The sequence below is a fragment of the Squalius cephalus genome (genome assembly GCF_949319135.1).
Source record: "Squalius cephalus genome assembly, chromosome: 18".
NCBI classification, from domain to species: domain Eukaryota; kingdom Metazoa; phylum Chordata; class Actinopteri; order Cypriniformes; family Leuciscidae; genus Squalius; species Squalius cephalus.
In genome coordinates this window covers 33,980,392-34,001,969 of record NC_137139.1, presented here as the reverse complement: position 1 = coordinate 34,001,969, position 21,578 = coordinate 33,980,392, and the positions used below count along the sequence as shown (strand labels likewise).

General features: G+C 39.7%; 1 protein-coding gene across 1 annotated transcript; it reads left to right on the top strand.

Moving 5' to 3' along the window:
- Window positions 1–268: 268 nt before the first annotated feature.
- Window positions 269–12,461, top strand: LOC307146004 (E3 ubiquitin-protein ligase TRIM39-like). Its single transcript, XM_079849726.1, has 7 exons — window positions 269–406; window positions 884–1,434; window positions 1,684–1,740; window positions 1,861–1,974; window positions 4,418–4,610; window positions 10,608–10,634; window positions 10,738–12,461. Exons 2-7 carry the CDS (start codon window positions 886–888, stop codon window positions 11,274–11,276), a joined length of 1,479 nt encoding a protein of 492 aa, XP_079705852.1. The 5' UTR covers window positions 269–406; window positions 884–885; the 3' UTR covers window positions 11,277–12,461.
- The last annotated feature ends 9,117 nt before the right edge of the window (window positions 12,462–21,578 follow it).

Here is a 21,578-nt window from a genome sequence, read left to right as displayed (position 1 = left end):
TCTTACACTTTTTACTCACTCAGTATGGATGGATTAGGAACAGTTTCACATGTATGATTAGCGAATTTTTTTTCCCAAACTACTTCAGCGGAAATCCCGCCCTGCAGCCGATTTCATTGGTTTAGGTTACAGTGACGGGTAGGTTTAGGGATCAGTGTTTGGTGTAGGCAGTCTGTACAGTGATTGACATGACCAATGAAAACTTTAGAATCAGCTGCAGGGCGGGATTTCCGCTGAAGCGGTTTGGGAAAAAAAATCAGTATATGACATCACTGCATGTGTGTAAAGACTGTCGGTACACGATCCGGTGAAAGTGAAACTGAACAGATGAACTGGAAGCTTCTTCAAACAACATTTCTTTTCCGAAACCCTGAAATTAACGATCAAATCTGACATTCACTCACAGGTAAGCGATGGAAATGTAAGTTCACTAGTTTAATAGCATGATGCAGTACAAGAACGTTTGTAAAATGAAAGTCTGTTCATGCAACATATATCAGAATCAGGAAGTATTAGAACTGCAGACAGAATAAACAAAGTTCAATGAAAACCATAACTCTGTTAAACAGAAATTACTCTTGGTGGTTACAGATGTTTATTTAGTAAGTTATTTGCTTGAAAAATTACAGTTCCACTCATTTTCTTTTTTTTTTTTTGTTTGTTTTTTTAAATCTCATTATTGTATTAAAATGTTGTGAAAACCTATTACATTTGCTGTACTGTGTTTCTTCCCTAGTTTAGTGTCTGTATTTAGTTTCTTCAGATTTTTTCTACAAGTTTTTAACATGCAACATCCATAGCCTAATTTACTCAGTACATATAATTATCAAAATGGCTCTCTTCAGGAATGTAGAAGATATATTGACATTACTTATCTTTTCAGCCATGGCGTACTCCAGTGGTCCAGCACTAAATGAGGAGCTCCAGTGCTCCATCTGTCTGAAAGTGTTCACTGATCCAGTCACCACTCCATGTGGACACAACTTCTGCAGAACCTGCCTGATCAAGAGCTGGACGGACACACAGACCTGCTTCTGTCCACTCTGTAACGAAAAATTCAGCAAAAGACCTGATCTCAAGATTAATACAACACTCGGAAAGCTTGTGCAACACTTTAAGAAGCTTAATCAAGAATCTGAGGTGTTCTGTGACTTCTGTGATGAAATAAAGCAGAAAGCTGTGAAGACCTGCCTGACGTGTCCAAGCTCTTACTGTGACTCTCATCTGGAGCCTCATCACAGAGTTCCACGTCTAAAGAAACACAAACTCATCAATCCTGTGGAAAATCTGGAGGATTATATATGCCAGAAACACGAGAGACCTCTGGAGCTGTTCTGCAGAGATGATCAGACGTGTGTTTGTCTGTCCTGCACTGAAGGAGAACACAGGACTCACAACACCGTTCCTATAGAGGAGGAGAGTCGAGAGAAGAAGGTAAAGAGATTCAAACAAAGCACTTTAAACACACTGTGAAATGCATCCTAAATCAGCTAAAAGTTAATTTTGTAAATTTTTGAGAATGCAATATAAGTTACCTTCAAAGCTGACAGACATGGACTAAAAGCCAGGAGACAAAAAAATTAATTCATGGGGTCTAACATTTATTATTCAAAGATTTTTTTTGTCAGAAGATTTAACGCTAAATTCAGAGATAAATGTGTCTGTGTTTTTCTCTGTATGTAGATGATCCAGGACAGAATGAAGAAGATTCAAGATATCACGCGCTCAGAGCAGAGAAAAGTGAGTGGAAAAAAATATTAAAATCATTTGGCTTCTTGCACTTTGAGCCACAACTTATCACAAGCTTTGCGATCTTTCTTCGAGAAGTGTTGCTTGAACTGAATCTTCTTCTTTTTGCAGACTCGCCGAGCCTCCATTGATTGTTTCCTTACTTCGTCTCGGACCGTCCACATTTCAAACTGGATGATTATTGGTCTGGGTGTCCTGTTGGTAGCAGCATTGATGTATACCAGTGTAAGAGAGTGTGTGAGTGCATTGGTTTAGGAGTGTGTGGTTTGGTACTTGCGGTTAAGTGTGTCTTCAGCTGCTTCTAGAATGATGTGATGGTCTCAGCAGTTCGGTTGGAGGTTAAAATAAATAATTAAAGGATTCAAATGGATTTACGGGAAAGAAAAAAGAACAGTAAAAGATTTTTTTGAAAATGTTTGAAAATAATTTTATTTCAGTCGTATTCATATACCTAATATGTTGAAAATGCAAAACGGAAAAATGCTTTAGTCTCCTCACAGTAAATGAATTACATAAATCACGTAAAGAAAAGTTTCAATAGGGGTGGGCGATATCTCGATATTTACGATATATCGAGATATTTTTTAAACTCGATATGGATTTTGACATATCGTATATATCGATATATTGTTTATTAATTCTGATTTCGCAACTTTGCTTGTTGGCCTTCTCTGTGCGCTCGCCCTCCCCCGCCTCCTTGCTTTTGTTCCCCCTCCCCTCGCGTGTTGTCTCATTCAACCAAGTCCCCCGAGTCCGGTCAGGCGCATCAATCTTTCCCCGCCCAGCGAGTGCTTGAAGTGCGTCAGAAACAGCGCGCGCGATCAGTTGTTGTTGGTAATTTTTTGTGTAGCGTCGCCTCTCGCCGCATTGTTTTGTTTGAGGGCGCTTAACACACTCACACTTAGCATGCTCCCCTGTAGAAACGGGCCTGGCAGCTCGCGCCAGGTCTAGACACGGTGAAAGTTTCCTGATTGTGATGGATGGCCGAATTTACATGACACATTATAAATGAGCATTAGCCTACCTATTCTGTTATAGATACAGTGCCAAAAAGAAGAGAAGAGGATAAAGGTGGATAAAGACAGAGGTAAAGTGATGTAATGAATGAACCGTTTATCTAATTGCATAGTAGTAAGATACTGTAATTTAATGGCAGATATTTTTACCTTAAACTTTATGCTAGCAGTTGTTCTGAGTTCTCCAGAGGCCCCAGACAGTGTGATTTTGTAACAATCATGTCAATTTTTAGATGCATTTGTATCACTTTTTTTAAATTAATGTTTTACTCTACAGTTGTGCAGTTTTTGGGGGATATATGGCATTTTTTTATTTATTTATTTGCCAAAATTAGTAATGATATTTCTATACAGGTTTATTTAAAATAGTGCAATATGTATTATTTCTTCCTTTATTTTACAGTTAAATTATTATTTTTGTATACAGGGATTTTTTTTTTTTTTAAATGTCGCAGAAACACTTTGTTCCCACATGAACTGCCTACCTATTTGCACTTCAATAAAAAAAGACTTTGTGGTATTTGGCATATTTGTTTTTGCATTAGTTTTTGGGGGGTTATTTTTCCTGTAAAGATATCGAGATATATATCGTATATCGAGATATAGCAAAATATATCGAGATATATTTTTTGCTCCATATCGCCCAGCCCGAAGTTTCAATAATTATTTTTTTTTAGTTTGCATTACTGGATATTACTGTTGGTCGTTTAACATTAAAACAGTGTCAGGGTTCTGTCACTTTAGTCTGTTTATTCTTGAACTCTGACACTGCTATTCTCTCGTCTTGTCATGGTGAGCGTGCGGTTCGATCGGGCCGTATGCTCTTCTGTCCATGTGAGTTGCTTTGTGTGTGGAGCGTAGTGTTCGGATCCCGACACTTCAGTCTAGTTTTGTTTCGGTTCTGTGTCGAGGTTTGGACATTCCTGCTCCATGTGTTTGTCTTCTGAGAGCACGGGATGAGCATTCCCTCATTCTCCATGAGCTCTGTCTAGTTGTGTGAGCATGCGGTTTCGAGTTCACTTGGGCCATACGCTATTCTGTTCACACGTGTTGTTGTGTTTTTCGCAGAACACGAGTAAAGTTTTCATCGGTCACTTGTTTTCATGTTGTTCTTGTGTGAACATGCGGTGAGTGTTCTCATTAGCTGTGTGTGTCGTATCAGTTGCCCCACATGCTCTCCCTCCTTACCTGCCTTGTTTGCTACCAATTTATTCTCCTTGTGTTTTCAGTCCTGTGACAGTTTGTTGTCTTACATTCCTTGTGTCCTGATCCCTGAAGCCATGTCATGTCCTGCTACCAAGTCTTGTCCTGCCAAGGCAAGCTGACCGGTCCTGTTTTCTCCTACGGGGAACAAACAAAAGGCCATTTCTCGCCTCATCCCTCAACCTTGACAAACAGTTGTCAGATACTAGTATTAAATGTTTAGGCACTTCTTATGTTGATTTTTTGACCATTAAAAACTGAAGCTCTTTGCTGAAATTCAAGCTCAGCATCTGTGAACAGTAAAGCCTGTCTTCATTGATTTGATTGGCCATCTCAGTAATTTTGGCATTGATGAGTGATGTTAGAACTAGAGGAAAACCAGCTTAAAATGTAACTTTTGGGGGCAATTCAGAGTTGAGCTCTTTACTGATCTGATCCGCTTTATTTAGAGATGTCAGTCTGAGCAGCTGAAGATGATGGAGGAACAGCAGAAAGCAGCAGAGAAACAGGTTGAAGTTCTCATTAAAGAGCTACATCAGGAAATCACTGAGCTGAAGAGGAGAATCACTGAGCTGGAGCAGGGAAACACTGAGCAGAAGATGAGAAACACTGAGCTGGAGCAGGAAAAACTCACTCAAACTGGTATGTCAATATCAAATACAGGGTTTTTGTCATTAACTTTTCTTTTTTTTTTTTGTTATTTGGGGAAATTTTCAGTTTCAGACAATATCTTCTGAATCTATCTATCAAAATTTGATATACAACATAATACAATCAATCAATAGTCCAGTTTAAACGAGTGGGACAGTCCACATATTGCTTAAGAGTAGGTAGATATTCAGATAAGTCACAGAAATGAAAGTCTCCAAGAATTAAAACAGGCTGACCTGCAGAGCGCGTGCATCATTGTAGCTCTTCGCTATAGACCCCTTCAATGTTTGTAAACATCGAACGCCTAGGTTGGATGCGCGCGCAGCATGGGGTCAGAAAAATGGTGCGGCTAATAGACCGGCATATTGTGTCAAGGTTATGCATGTCTTTGCCATCACAGGAACGGGAACAGAACCATAATAAACTTGTTTTAGCTAATGGCGATTACCTGCCTGATCAGAGTCCTGCACGGGTTCGGACGGGTGACCCGCAAATTTTGCTCAAACGGGTGAAAAATATCCAACTGTGTCGGATCGGACACGGGGGAAATACGGGTCTAAACACGGGTTTAAAACAATCACATGCAAACGTAAAAATATATTCATCTTTTTAGGAACACGTCTACAAAAATATGCCTGTATTTCAAGTTGATAAAATAATTTAAAATCCACATCAGTTTATTTGCCCACGTGCAACGTCCTCCCAGGATCTTTCACTTTTAAAAATGCATCATAACCGCGCGCGCGCGACCTGCTTGCAGTCGTCGAGATGGATGCTGAGGAGTTGAAGAGAAGAATAGCTAGTGGAGATTGTAAAGTTGTCGACAGTCATCAAAAATCAAGTCCAGTGTATGGGAGAAATTTGGAGTTATCTGAAGAGAATATTGTGAACGGCTTATTTGCTGCATGCAGTTTCGTGTTGGATAGCCGCAAATGTGGAACTTCATCGCTGAGGAACCACGCAGATAACTGTGGTAACAAACCAAGCAGTTCTGTCGAACAGTATTTTTTCAAATTGAACACTGTTAAGTATGTGTATTTTTTTATATTATAAACGGGAAGACAGGGACAATGCTACGATCAAAGATGTTCGTGTTTGTAGTGTTATTGTGTTATTGACAGTTAGGCTATTGTGACAACAACGGTATAGTTAAGCCCCTGTTAAGTAAACAAATGTTTTCTGTAAACTGTAGACTAGTTTAATAGTTAGGTGAAGTTCAATATCTGGCATTAATTGTGACCTGTGTCATGCTAATTAGCAGATAGCAGTATCTATTAGAGCCCGACCGATATATCGGCAGGCCGATATTATCGGCCGATATTAGGCATTTTCAAAACTATCGGTATCGGCATTTATAACGGCCGATAAATGAATATTTCAAAAATAAAATAAAAACGGACGAAACACCCTTCAACCATGTTATGAGTGTTGGCGTTGTATAGTTAGTCCACCAGAGGGCACTCTACACCGTCCCTGTTGGCAACACTCGTGTATAACGCGCCACACATTCTGCAACCTGCTGATCCAGCCCGAGTCGGGCAGAGAGAACCGCGAGTGAGATCAGCGGTGAAGTGTGTTCATGGTGAGTTGGTCACGACTCACGAGACATACATTGCTTGAATAACAATTAAAAAGAACATCCCTATCAGTTCTCTTAACTCAAATAAGGATGACAAAATTCGTGACTCATGTCCAGTTTTGCTGCGGTTAAATAAGCCGAGAGTGAAGCGGAACAACGCGACGTAGGCTATATTCACATAAAATGTTAACACTGCAGTTCACAAAAGTTCATAATGTGCATGTGCTTTAATGCTTTGTCGGTTAAACATTTAATTTTAAATGCTGATGCGCTGTTCTAACGTGTGCGTTTCTCAGCGCGTACATGTGAAGCTCACATGCACTAAAAGCCTTTCTACCAGCGCCTGGATACTGGACTAAGTTATCTTTCGAGTATTATTGTGCTAATACTGTTAAATACACACAAGATTTACATAAACAAAGTCGGTTGTCTTAAGTAAAGGCAAAAATTGAGAGAAATCTGCTTGTCAAATGCGTGTACATTAGACGTGTCGTGCTCAGCTCTTAAAGAGACAGTAGCAATTGTAAACACATTGCCGCTTGTCCTTAAAGGGATAGTTCACCCAATAATAAAAATGATCTCATTATTTACACGCACTCTAATGTTGTTCCAACTGTATTAATTTCCTTCTAATATTTTTCTAATATTAATAGTTTGAAGAATGTGGGTAACCAAACAGTAGCTGGTCCCCATTGACTTCCAAAGGCGAAAAATATACTATGGAAGTCACTGGGGTACATCAACTGTTTGGTTACCCACATTCATCCAAATAACTTATTTTCAACAGAAGAAAAAAACAACTTGAGAGAGTAAATTATGACAATTTGAATTTGTTGTCAATTTGAATGTGAAATTGTTGTTTTTGTTCAAAGGACTAAACGTTTAGTCTTAAAAAAAAATCTTAAGTTTGTATTTTTATACATTTTATTTATCAGAACTTTAATATATTTTGATGTTCCTCTGTTCTGTTGTGACAATAAAATAAACAAGTTTCTTTTTAAAATGCATTATCATATTATTTTAGTTAAAACTCATAAATAACTACAAATAACTAATGTTAGGGAAATTTGTTAATGTTTTGTTGCGCGTTTCTGAAAAAAAATAAAATATTTTAAAACCAACAAATATTTGTACCGGTATCGGCCTTCAAAATCCTTTATCGGTCGGGCTCTAGTACCCATCAAAAGTTTGTACACACCAATTGTAAAGTGTGTCCAAACTTACTGTACTATAATACACATAAATAATATTGCTACTGTATTATAATATACACATAAATAATATCGGCCGATATATCGGTATCTGGCTTTTTTTTTATCGGTATCGGCATCGGCGCCCAAAAATCCATATCGGTCGGGCTCTAGTATCTATCTGAACCATAGACTGTAAAAAGAAAGTAGATCTGAACAGATGTCGTCTATTTTTTTTTTAACGAATGAGATCCTGCTAGCCTGGGTTTCCCCATACTGCCTTGAGCAGCGCGATTTTATTCACGCTGCAAGGTAGTCTGGATACCATGGACTAATTTTTCCCCTGAAATAGGGAACCAATCACAGAACGGGGAGGGAGCAGGAAGACGATGACGAAGTATATGCGACACACCGAAGCAGTTTGTTTATCTATGGATCCAACATGACAGACGTAAAAATATATGCATATTTTTAGGAACACATCTACAAAAATATGCCTGTATTTCAAGTTGATAAAATAATTTAAAATCCACATCAGTTTATTTGTGCCGACGCGCCACGCCCTCCCAGGATCTATAACGTTACCAAGGCTACTTCCACTTTTAAAAATGCATCACAACCGCGCGCGCGCGTTCTGCTTGCAGTCGTCGAGATAGATGCTGAGGAGTTGAAGAAAAGAATAGCTAGTGGAGATTGTAAAGTTGTCGACAATACGTCATCAAAAATCAAGTCTAGTGTGTGGGAGAAATTTGGAGTTATCTGAAGAAAATATTGTGAAAGGCTTTGCTGCAAACATTTTCGTGTTGGATAGCCGCAAATGTGGAACTTCATCCCTGAGGAAGCACGCAGATAACTGGTAACAAAGCAGCTCTATCGAACGGTATTTTTCATATTTAACACTGTTAGTATGTGTGGTGTGCAGGGTGTGTTTGAACCAGTGGTTTGAACCCAAAATTGTCAGATGTAGGCTAGACGAAATTGTGTGGCATATAGTGTTGTAGCCGCGTCTGTTCGATTTGTGTGGTAACGTTAGCCATGTTCTTCATGTATCGGCCTTTTGACAGCTTCGGCTGAAGTTGTCCTTAATGGTCGTGTAATAACTTCTGTATGACCTGGCAATAAAAATTTTTGTAAGTGTGTCTATAATGTGATAGTCTAAACTGATTTTATTTCGGGTGCGAGTCGGGTGTCGGTTCTATTTTAAGCGGGTCGGTGCAGATTTTAATTAGTGCTGCTGTTGGAAAACGGGTCGGGTGCGGATTTACAAAATCGGACCCGTGCAGGACTCTCTGGTGTACACATAAATCTCTGACCCATCGTCGTCTTCTTCGTTGAATATCTGTCGCTCTACATACGTCATCTGGTATAATTTGAAATGATTGGCTATGAGCTGCGTACAGGCGCATTTGATAGACATTCGTAGCGCCCAATAAACGGCTCTGGGCATTCGTAAACCACGCCTCAAATACGAGAAAATGTACATGTGGTTTCCAGACCACGTCTCAACGAGAAAGTGGTCTGACGTTAGCCAGGCTAAGATCCTGCAGGAATCCTGAAAAACTTGACTCCACAACTGGTGTGATTTTCACAGTCCACGACGCAACAAGTAGGCATTTTTTCTTGACGAGAAATTCTCTGGTTAACACACAATTCAATGGGATGGAATGAACTTTCTGACCCCGACATGCGCACTGCGAACTTAGAATTTTCCTGTGACGTCAACCGTGAAGGGGTCTATTCTCTCTCCTGCAGCATCAACGTTCGGTCCGAGTACATTAGTAAATCTGACCGTGATCTTGCTGATCTCCTTTGAGAGATAAAATGGGCTAAAGAAATTGTTTTCATGTCAATCTGTGTTCATTTTGACCACGAACCATGCGCTGTCACTTTAATTCAGCGCGTGCAGCACAGCAGAAATAGACTCGGTGTGGAAACGATCTCTACATGTCATGCTGTATACGCAACGCTCCTGGAATGTATTGCCAGACCGCATCCGCATGCAGTGTGAAAGCTCAAACCTGTTAACATGGGTGCGGAAAAAATACACACCGCATTCGCACTGCAAACGCAGTATATGTGAAACGGGCGTGACACTGATGCTTTTCTGTCAGTGGTAGAGTACCGGCTACATGCGAGAAGTAGCGGTACGCAATGAAAAGTGCAGGTACGCTTAAGAGTAAAATGCAGAAGTGCCGGTACCGCCCCACTTCAAGCACTGGTTTGGTCTAAAACGCGACTGCTCTCATGTTTTGCCGCAGGACAGCAAATGCGAGTGAATTTTCTGTCATCTTTGCAGGACTGTGATATGAAGAGTGTGCAAAGTAACATTTTAGCAACTGTGTGAAAGTGAATAGCACATAACGGGCACAATACCAGTATAAACATTAATATATGGGTTCAGTATGGGTCACATGACTAAACTTACGTCTTTGTTTTCAAATACCTCCGTTTTGACAGTCCTAAAGTGTTGACAGTGCTAAAAACACGGTCTCAGTGTGGGTGGAAGGCCAAAACGGAGAGAAAAAGATGTGTTTTCAAACAAAAACGTATTAGTGTGGACAAGACCTGAATTCACAATCATGATCAGCTCTAAGCACAAGTTCATTACCGAACGCACGTTTGACAGGGTAATGATGGGCAAAGGAAACCTGATCTACACCTCTTTTTCCTCTCTTTCACCTCTTCAACAATCTTTCATGCCGCCGGATTGCATAAAAATCCTGAAGGTTTACAGATGAAGAGCCGCCAGTAGGGCGTAGTGAATAAGAGACAACAGGTGAGGGCGTCTTGTCGGTCTGTCCAGCAGTTATTCCCAGACGTGAATGTCATAAGGCAAAATAATATAGTAGTGTGAAATTCATGGCAGAACACCGCGTAAAATACTGTTTCCAGCAAGTATAATTCACATCAGACCAAAAGAACTGTTCAAAACAAACTTAAGATCTCAAACGAGCAAACAAAACACACGCGGTGAGCACAGAAATCCCGTCACTGACACACAACCAGAAGTCTGACTATAAAATAAACTGTCTAAAAGGTTTCCTCACTTCACAAGGACAATATAGACAGCAAAAATAACACTTTTTTTACACTGAATAATAATTATTACAGCTTTAATAAAAATACAACTTGACATTTCTGCTTTTAAACCCTCTGTTATGATTGTCTCATAGACCTCCATCTCATAATTCCTCATTATATTGTCATCTGTGTCCACAGGGTTGAAGTTTGTGCAGAAGTTTGCAGGTACAGTGTGACTGACACCAAAACACTCATAATACTTTTGTTTATAATGTACACATGAAAATGTTTGTTCTGAAGTTGATTGATAATGTCTGATCTCTCTCAGTGGATGTGACTCTGGATCCTGATACAGCGAATTTATATCTCATCCTGTCTGATGATGGAAAACAAGTCAGTCATGGAGGCATTTGGCAGAACGTCCCAGAAAACCCAAAGAGATTTGATATGAGTTTTTCTGTTCTGGCAAAGCAGGGATTCAGTTCAGGGAGATTTTACTATGAGGTGCAGGTGAAGGGAAAGACTGACTGGGAATTAGGAGTGGTCAGAGAATCCATTAACAGGAAGAGGGGGATCCCAGTGAGTCCTGAGGATGGAGTCTGGACTCTGTTGCTGATGAATGAAAATGATTATGTAGTTTTTGATAATTCATCTGTCTCTTTATCTCTGGAAGTGAAACCTGAGAAGATTGGTGTGTTTGTGGATTATGAGGAGGGTCTGGTCTCTTTTTATGACGTGGAGTCCAGATCTCATATCTACTCTTTCACTGGTCAGACTTTCACTGACAAACTCTATCCATATTTCCACCCAGACAATAATGATAAAGGTAAAAACTCAAACCCACTGATCATCACTCCTGTCAGATGAAACGAACAAAATAAATAAAGTAGATTTAACCAGAACACTTTATAATAATACAGTAATAAAGCACTTAAGTCATTTACAAACCATTAGTTAATAGTTAATTAACCGTTTATAAACTGTAGTTAATACAGTGTGTGAGTCACTCGAGTCACTTTAGATTTTTTTTTATTTTATTTTATATTTATATTTATTTCATAGTTCTCACTTTAGATTAGGTCACAGAAAAAAGTTATTCATTTAATGCTTTTATCCAGCCTTTATTAGACATTTATTACATCAGTATTTTATGTTAAAATGTTTACAAATAAACACACTCACACTCTCTCTCTCACACACACACACACATACAGAGAAAGACACACACACGCACAAACACAGACTCACACACACACACACACAGACACACACACAGAGAAAGACACACACGCACAAACACAGACTCACACACACACACGCACAGACACACACACACACACACACACACACACACACACATTATCTAACTCTTTATATATGAGCTAATTAAACAATAAACCTTTTATTAATTACAGTGACAATGAATGAAGATCTCATTATTCAAATATAGTTTATTAATGTATTAACTACAGTTTATTAACTGTTAATTCACTATAAACTAATAGCTTGCAAATTATTTGTAAATACTTTATTACTGTATACTTATAAATTGTTGCCAATTTTAGGTACAATTATAAAAAAATAATATGTGATAGACAAAATGTGTGCAAGTGCAAAAAACCCTGTATATTCAGGCCTTTAAAAATCAATCATTGATAAAACATCAACTATAATCAAATGTTTGTTAGACATATATATTTGTGTGATTTGTTTAAAAAATATATTTCATCACGGCTACATTTGAATGGCCAATTTATTACGAATCTATATATTTCTAATAAACACAATGATTTGTTTGCTTTTCTCTTTCATTTATACTTTGCTTTTGCTGTTCAAATATACTATGGAATTGACACATGATTTAATATTATATATGGTTAAATTGTACATAATATGCTACACTTTCTGTGTTTCAACATGTTATTTTGTAAGGAAATCTCTGAAGCCATTTTCTCTCTCCTCTGCAGCTGTAAACATTGAATTACTTGTGAAATATTGTGGTTCTTGGTTTATATTGTAATAACTGCATCATCTGAATAAAGACAAGTGTTCAATTCTATAACTGATATTGAGTATAATCTAAACAGCTTGATAATTATTATGCAAATCCACATTGGAGAACAATGAATATCTGCTCACATAAACATTACAACAGACAGGATATAATCAAAACATGGAGGATCTTTACTGTTAAATTACATTAATTGTGAATGAAAATACTGAATTATTATTCAATGTAGATGATCCTTAAATCTAGTACATATTCTTCAAGAGAAGTGAGAGCATTAGAAGGTTTTTTTTACCACAATATCATCAGTTTGCCACTTAACAATTAAAGGAGTCATAACCTGTAATTTGCACTTTTCCACGAGAATCAATGTATGTTATGATTGCCTAACGATTATACACTGGCCGGGAAGCCGATATTTAAAAGTGAAGCGTTTGTTTACCCCAGGGTTCATAAACCAGCGCGCGTGCACGCGAGATTTTAATTTCAGCCCCGACTTGACGTCATAGAGACAGAGCGCATTTAGGCCACGCCCACACCCGGGGGGAAAACAAACCAACGGTCTCCATTGACTTTGCATTGCGAGAGGCTGCCTCCTTGTCATTTCTTGCTTCTAACAAAAGACAGAAAAATGCCTAAAAGTTGCTGTGTGACAAGGTGTACAGCAAACAAGCTAAGAAACCTAGAAATAAGTTTTTATTAGCTCTCGACCCCAAAAAACGAGCATTTGAGGACATAAAAGTGGATACAGGCTGTTGAGACAGAGCGTTACGTGTCTCATTACTCTGAGAACTAACGTACGCCCGCTGGAGGAGACCGTAATCGGAAACACAGGATAGTTTATCTTACAGAAATATAATATATAAAACTGACATTTGGATATTTGACTCACCAGTGACCAAATGTTTAACTTACTGCACACGTGGTGTATTTTTAGTGCATACCGAGTGTCAGGATCGCACAATTTACCCATTCGTTCCAGCCTGTATCCACTTTTATGTCCTCAAACGCTCGTTTTTTGGTGTCGACAGCTTATGAAAACTTATTTCTAGGTTTCTTAGCTTGTTTGCTGTACACCTTGTCACACAGCAGCTTTTAGGCATTATTCTGTCTTTTGTTAGAAGCAAGAAATGACAAGGAGGCAGCCTCTCGCAATGCAAAGTCAATGGAGACCGTTGGACTGTTTTCCCCCGCGGTGGGCGTGGTCTTCAGATTATGACAAGTTGCGCTCTGTCTCTATGACGGGGCAGGATATACCATATATGGACACCGCAGACCTATGCCGCGGAAAGCCCGCCCCTCTCCCCCTCATATTCAGTTCAGTCGAGAAAGATGCAGGTGCACACGTCAGTTGCTCTGTTGTTGACTGCCAGAATCAACATGTAAATGTGTTTTCTCTCCCAAGAACGGACATATAGCTATCAGGGACCAGTGGATTAAATTCATTTTTAATGACGCGGTTCCTACAACCCTTCCCACTGGCTTAACGTTAAGTGTCTGTGCTAAACATTTTACGCCGGAATCCTTCACAAATTTGGGGCAATATCAGGCGAAGTTGGCATCGAAGCTGATCAGAGACTTGCCTGCAATTGAAACGGTAAGAAGTGAAGTAATCCAGGTGAAGTAATTATTTATGTTCCCTGTAAACGATTTTTGACTGCATTATAATGATTTCTTAATTCAGAATATGATCAAGATTGCGTAGGTGGATGTGTTCGGGGAGTTTTCCAGTTAATAGGAACATTTCAAGCCCCTTAAATGAACGAAATGACTCGAAAAAAGATTTGTTCATTTTGAACGAGAGTCAATAGACACTGGTGGCTGGTGTTGCCAGATTGGGTGTTTTTCCGGTACATATTAAGGCCGGTTTACGGTGTGTTTTAGGTGGGTTTTCGCCTGGAAGGCTTTATAGAAATCTGGCATCCTGAACTGAGAGAGCGTGGCGTTCACAGACACCAGAATGAACGAGTTCACAGTAACGTTCATCAGGCAGTAATGCGTTCAGTTCACGTTCGCCCAAAATATGAACGAGTTCATGAACTATCGTTCAATGAACGCGTTCAGGCACAACACTGGCGGGGGAGTATTAGCTTCGAGGTAAACATGGGGAATAGCTGATACTTTGCAAACAACAAATGACTGAGATCATCATGAATTCGGCTATTGTATATTGATTGCCTAACGCTTATACACTGGCCGGGAAGCCGGTCGCGGCCAGGTCGGGTTCATTCATAACTTGCGCCATGATGTCATTTTGTAATGATATGCTAAAGCGTTACCTGCGGTGTCAACCCCCCTCCTTCCTGCCACCAATCAACGCGCCCCTCATTTGCATTATTAAAATGACTGTCCACGACAGCCAAAATATCGCATCAGATCTCGCGAGACAATAATGCCTTCAGAAATAAGGGTCTGAGGAGCTCTGTGTTTATTTTTTTTCCACTTTTCTTTTTTAGAAGGGCCTGAAAGACTATAATAGAGCGTTGGGTATCTAAGGTAATACTAGGTTATGACTCCTTTAAAAAAACTATTATCTCAGTTAGTCACTTTCATCTTCACATCCATCATGTCTAAAATGACCACAGAAATTGTCAAAAAATCAATTCTATTGTGGCAAATTTAAAGCAAAAAGAAATGGACGGGAACTAGAAAGAAAGAAACAGAAGTATTTGTTTTTATATGTTTAAGGTCAATTCTGTCATGTTTATATGATCAAATATAGTAGATAATACAGTATAACTGCTTGACAAGACCAAGAAGTCAAGTCAAGTCAAACATCAAACATGTCCTCAAGTGAGGACACAGTAAGCAAAGAGATTGATGCACTTTTCCAGGATTATGGCTTTATTCGTAAAATCAGTCAATTATTGGTTGACTCCTTGATTGAACCTATTAAACAAGCTATTACTGCCTCTATCGCCGAATCTGTAAAAGACTCACTGAAATATGAATTGCAAAACACGGTTGATAAAGTAATCGATCTACAAAACAAATACAATGAAATTGAGGACATTTTGGATGAGCAAGAACAGTACTCCAGGCGAAACTGTCTTGTCCTCTATGGTGTCCCTGAGAATGACCGTGAAAATGCAAATAATGTGATTATGAACATTATGAAATCCAATCTCAATATTGATGTGAAGCCTGGAGACATCGACAGGTGTCACCGCTTGGGATCCAGATTTGGGAGGGAAAGACCAAGAGGGATCATAGTCAAGTTTTCTAATTATAATATTAGAGACATGGTTTACAGGACGAAAAAACGACTAAAGGGATCAACACCAAAGATGTACATCATGGAGAGCTTAACAGCGAAGCGGGCCAAATTAGTGGACGATCTGCAGAAAAAGTATAAGGACAAAACTTGCAGCCAACTGGACTCAGGACGGACGCCTGTATTTACTGACCAAATCAGATCAGAGGCACGTCTTAAATAAGCTGTCTGATGTAAAAAAACTGCATCTATAATCCTGGACTGTCTAACGACTAGTTGACCATAAACTATGTGAGTAAATATATTTGTACTGACTTGTTGGCTCTGATCCAGCAAAAGTTATAGTTGAGTTTCTTAATTTTATTGGGGGGGTTGGAAGTTAGTGGGCTTGGGTTAATTGAATATAGACTAAACATTGTAGATTGATAAATCAATTTTATTTGGTGATAAAAGGGTAAACTTGTTATTTACCATCGAGAGATGGATTTCATAGGTTCTAAATGGGGTTAAAAATGTTCTAAAATTTACACTATGGGATCTCAAGCATTTTTTAATATAGATATTTCATGGGGTTTGATTAATTAATTACCTTTAGGAATCATGAAGTACTGACCAACATTGCTTTGAAAAACTCAAATGTAAATGTGTCTTGCCTGAAAATTTAGTAGAGTTTGATAAACTTCCTTTTTCTTTATTACATCTTAACACAAGAAGCCTAATAAAGCATCATAATGGCTTACTATCTCTCTTAGCTTGCGATAATGATGAAGGTAAAAACTCAAGCCCACTGATCATCACACCTGTCAGATAAAACGGACAAAATAACTTTAAAGTCTGAAAAGATTAACTATGGATGTGCTGTTTTTAGAATATGTAAATAAAAACTAAAAAAGAATTTGCACTAATCACAATCAAGTAGATTGTACTTACAAATATAAAGAAAATGAACGTGATACTAGTGCAAAAATGAAATGTATATACAGGCCCTTAAAAACATCAACTATAATGAAATATTTGTAAGTTATGTGTACGTGTAAATGGCTAATTTGTTACAAATGCCTCATCCCCTCTTTGGATCTCTCCGTGGTCCTGACGGCCTTACAGAGAGCACCCTCTGAGCCTCTGCAGTCAGTGGAGATTAAAATCCTGTCCCTTAAGACAGCGCTCCTGACTGCGCTCACTTCTATTACAAGGGTGGGAGACCTGCGGGCATTTTCAGTCTACAAAGTTTCAGGACTTTGCAACAGCTCTTTGTCTGCTATGGAGGACAGCTGAAGGGAAAGGCTGACACTAAACAGAGGTTACCCCACTGGATATCGGATGCCATCTTCTTGGCGTATCAATCCCAAGATCAGCCGTGCCCACTTGGAGTGAGAGCTCACTCAACATGCGGTGTGAGCGTTTGTGCACGGCACGTCTCTGGCAGACATATGCATAGCTGCACGCTGGGTGACACCCAACACACTCGCCAGATTTTATAATCTCCGAGTGGAACCGGTGTCCTCCCGTGTGCTGTCTACAAGTAGATTGCCACAGGTCCCGTTTGCAGCACCATTCCCCACCAAGGATGGGATGCAAGCCCTTATTTTGCTCCTCAGATGAGCTCCCCAGACGGTGAACCCTGTTGGAGTTCCTCCAGCATCCTCGGCAGTCAGGTGTTGTGAAGACACACAACTACTCGTGGATATGCCAGGTTGGTCGGCCCCTGTACTAGACTAGATGCCCATATGTTGTGATTCCCCTCCTTAGGTGATACAATACGTGTAACCTCCGTGATAACGGAGTTACTCTTTCCATCGGCAGAGCCTCTCTGCCATCTCTGTATAGCATTGAGTCCTCCCCTGAAACAGGCCGGATCTACTTCTGAGATACTCCACATGTAGTACTGCCCTGAAGGTCAGTCCATACGAGTAATTCCACGTTACCTAGGGCAGGTTGTGGCATCTTCCATAGGGATCCCAATTCGTCAGTCACTGACGATTATGTCAGATGTGTCTGACTGATAGGGAACATCTAGGTTACTAAGTTAACCCCTGTTCCCTGAAGGAGGGAACGGAAACGTTAATACCCGTCGCAAAAACTGTCCCTCCGCTGACAGCTGGGACCTCGTCTCGGCTCCTCAGCGGAAACTGAATGCGAGTATTGCCCGCACGCCCTTATATACCCCGAAGCGATGCTGCTGTTTGCAATCCAAATCTCACTTGCCAACGTGCTGTGGTAGATTTCCCCCTACGCACCTGAATTAAGTTTAACCAAAAGTCCCTGACACCTGCAAAATTATACCCAGGTGACTTCCCCTCTGTGTTGGTTGATACCGAAGTGTAGCTACTCTGACCGCATAAAATGCCTAAGAATTATAGTTTTACTGCATCTAACCCGACCTAAAAGTCTTACACTGAGTCTTACGTCGTTCCTTTTTGAAAACTATCACTAGGGAATAAGGTCTCTAGTGTTCCACTAACCTGCTGCGCAATAGCCTGACGTCGTCATACTCAGATTCTAGTCAGAATATGAGTCTGATCTGCTCCATTGGGCTGTGATTATGGGGCGTTTCAATCGAACCAGGAAAGAAAATGCCTCTGCACTCAATTGGATAGACCAACAACCAATCAGAGCAACGGAGTGAGTGACGTATGTTCTTCAATCATCTTTCCGATTCAATCGACAAATGCCTTGATTGCGGTTCTCGGTTCCTCTTTTAAAATGAATGCGCTGTCGATATCTTCTATAACAGACGCGATGCTGGAATCTAAACATGATGTTTCATAAACAAAGTTCGGGAGGAGCACGTTCACATAATCAATCCAATCAACTTATCATCAAACTATCACCATGTCTACCCTATCAGCATGCAACATGACATCATGACTTTGCGTAAACATACACGCCACTTTCAAGTCAAAAGTGGCGTGTTATTTATACGCATTTTGAGCTATTCGCGTGTATGTCCACGCCGAAACGAAACGTCATCTTCCACGTGTATGTCTACGCCGTTAAATGTCCGAGCGAAACGGAGCAAAATGTACGTGAAATAATCATGTTGGTCCCCTTTGGAAAACGTGTAGATGTCACAGTTTAACAGCCTCAGACGTGAATCTTACACGTAAGTTACCATTATCCCCGGACGTTTGCTAATCCTACCATCTAATCATAACCATTTCTTAAAACTATGTTTTAAAAACAACAGACAGACAAATATAATCACAATAATTTATTTAATGAGAAAATGTCAAAATCGGTACCAAAAGTTGATCACGTGACGATGTGTCGCAGTCCTCTCTGGCAGTGTTTGTGTATGAGGTAACAGAGCAGAATTTAAGTTATTAATTCAAATCCATGAAAATTTAATCCGTCTTCGGTTCGGTTCGGTTCGCTCTGAGGGCTGCGCGGCAGTGCGCGCTTCATTTCAAATGTGAAGTGAATGTGCATGACGCAATCTGTGACGAAGCAAGCGAGGCGAGAGCCAATGAGCGTTTGATATTACTGCCGTAACCATAGTAACCTGTCGTAACGCTTCTTGAGGGCGCAATTTTTGAATTTGAATTCATAACAAGCGCGGGGTTTGACGTTTACGGTCAAGATGACGATTACTGGATAAAGGGCTGAGTTTGGATCTTTTTCTTGCAAATATGGATTCTGAAGGTTTGGATTACATCAAGCTAATAAAATTGGCGTATTTTGTGAATCGATGTTGTGTTGTAAGGTTAATTATTGTGATTATACTCGTCTGTCTGTTGTTTTTCTTTATAATCGTTGCCTAGGTAGTTTTAAGAAATGGTTAGGGTTAGGTTTAGGGGTAGGATTCGTGGCTCAAACTATATTTTAATGCCATATTGTTCATAAAAATGCCATTTTCCTATATCTGTCCATTACGTTTTATAATTTTAATATTGTCCATAAAATGGGTATGTTTAGGTGTGGGAGTAGAGTTAAGGGATCTTACATTTATAATCTATTGTATTGGTATTAACCCCAGTGACGAGTAGGTTAAGGGACGGAGTTGGGGTAGGTCATATTTATAATGAAGGCTAACGTTAAGTCAACGGCGTTGATAAACACGCTGAAAAGCGATTATGCGTGTTGATAGCACGCCAAAAATAGAAATCGAATTGGCGTGTCATACATACGCCATTTCATGAGATCAGTCTGCAGCATGAGAGGAAGCTTATATTTATTAACTCTGTCAACTCACCTAACATTCCTTGACAGTTTCCAGCATCCCTCCACTCACTCTCGGCCTGTTCTTCCACAGCCTGGAATACAGGGGGAGTACTTTGGGTTCGGGCCGATACCGATCCCGGAGCCTCTGCTCGGACAGCACGCCAAATATGCATTTATTCGATCTGACTTATTTGTAAGTGTGAACTCGTGAAATCTCAATTCTCCAGCGGCAGCCATCTTTGTTGTAAACGAATTCAACCCAAGCGCTCTTTGGTGACGTGGATGATTACGTTACTGTTGATCATCTGTCCATCATCGTATAAAGCCCGCCCTGACAATTTGATTGGTCTGAACAGCTCTGGTTCGAGCATAGTTGCTCCACAACGGATCAAGTCCAGACCGAACTTCCCGACCTAAAAACGGGGCTAAGTTCGGCTGGCATCCAGGCTAGCTGCGCAGCATTAACTAGACAGACTCCAGTAAATGCCTTAGAACAGTGATTCTAAAACTTTACACCAAGTACCACCTCAGCAAATATTTGCTTTTTACAATATTTGGTTCACCATAATGACCAATATTAAAATAGAGTAGTAGACCTAACTATTCAGCTACGCACAGCTCATAACAATGCTTCTAACCACATTTCGAGAGCTGTCATTCCAACCACACAACTTTGCAATGCTGTTTGTGAATGTTCATTGTGCCTTTCCCAAAAGCATCGTTAGCCAACTATGCTCGCAAGTTCCGTCGTTATCAGCAGTTCAACGAGCCTGTGTTTCCCGAAAGAATTGTTCCAAACGAACATTTGCAAACAGCATTGCAAAGTTGTGTGTTCGGAACGATCTGTAGTTTCTTGTTTGCATGAATGACATGTGGACTCAATAAATCCTTATCTTGAGCAAAATAAGCAAGCTGACATTCAGTACAATCTGTATCTTTTACTTAGAATACATACAAATGTAATTTAAGTCTTTTAGTTTGTCAAGTGATTTAAAGCATAATTTTTTAAAGAGTGCACATGTGTGAATATGCTCTACTAAGAACAAGCGTGGAAATAAAGCAAAATAACTGAGAAAAATGAGAAATAGTCCTCAGATGCCATGTCCGTAATTAATAGCAAAACATCTAGCATTAAAGGGGTAGTTCACCCAAAAATTAAAATTCTGTCAGTAATTACTCTCCCTCATGTTGTTCCAACCCCGTAAGACCTTCGTTCATCTTCGGAATACAAATTAAGATATTTTGGATTAAATCTGAGAGCTGTCTCGCTCCCTCGAGTTTTTTCACATAGTAAATCTGCGCAGCGCATCTGTGTTGTATGTCACACGTAGGCTCACTATTGGCCGACGCTGGTCATGTGTGTGATGCGTGTGACGTGCAACACAGACGCGCTGCGCAGATTTACTATGTGAAAAAACTCGAGGCCCAGAGAGAAGGAAATGAAAAGTGGAATAAAGTCGTTATTTTTTTTGCACAAAAAGTATTCTCGTCGCTTTATAAAATTAAGATTGAGCCAGTGTAGTCACTTGGACTATATTAACGATGTCTTTAATGCATTTTCTAGGCCAGCAAGTTATAATGTTTTAGAAGCCTATGGAGAAGTGATCCAGCACTCATATCTTATGATATCTTATCATATCTCATATCTCATAATACCTTAATTTTAGTTCCGAAGATGAACGAAAGTCTTACGGGGTTGAAACAACATGAGGGTGAGTAATTACTGACAGAATTTTCATTTTTGGGTGAACTAACCCTTTAATTCGATCTCAAACAGATTCGATAA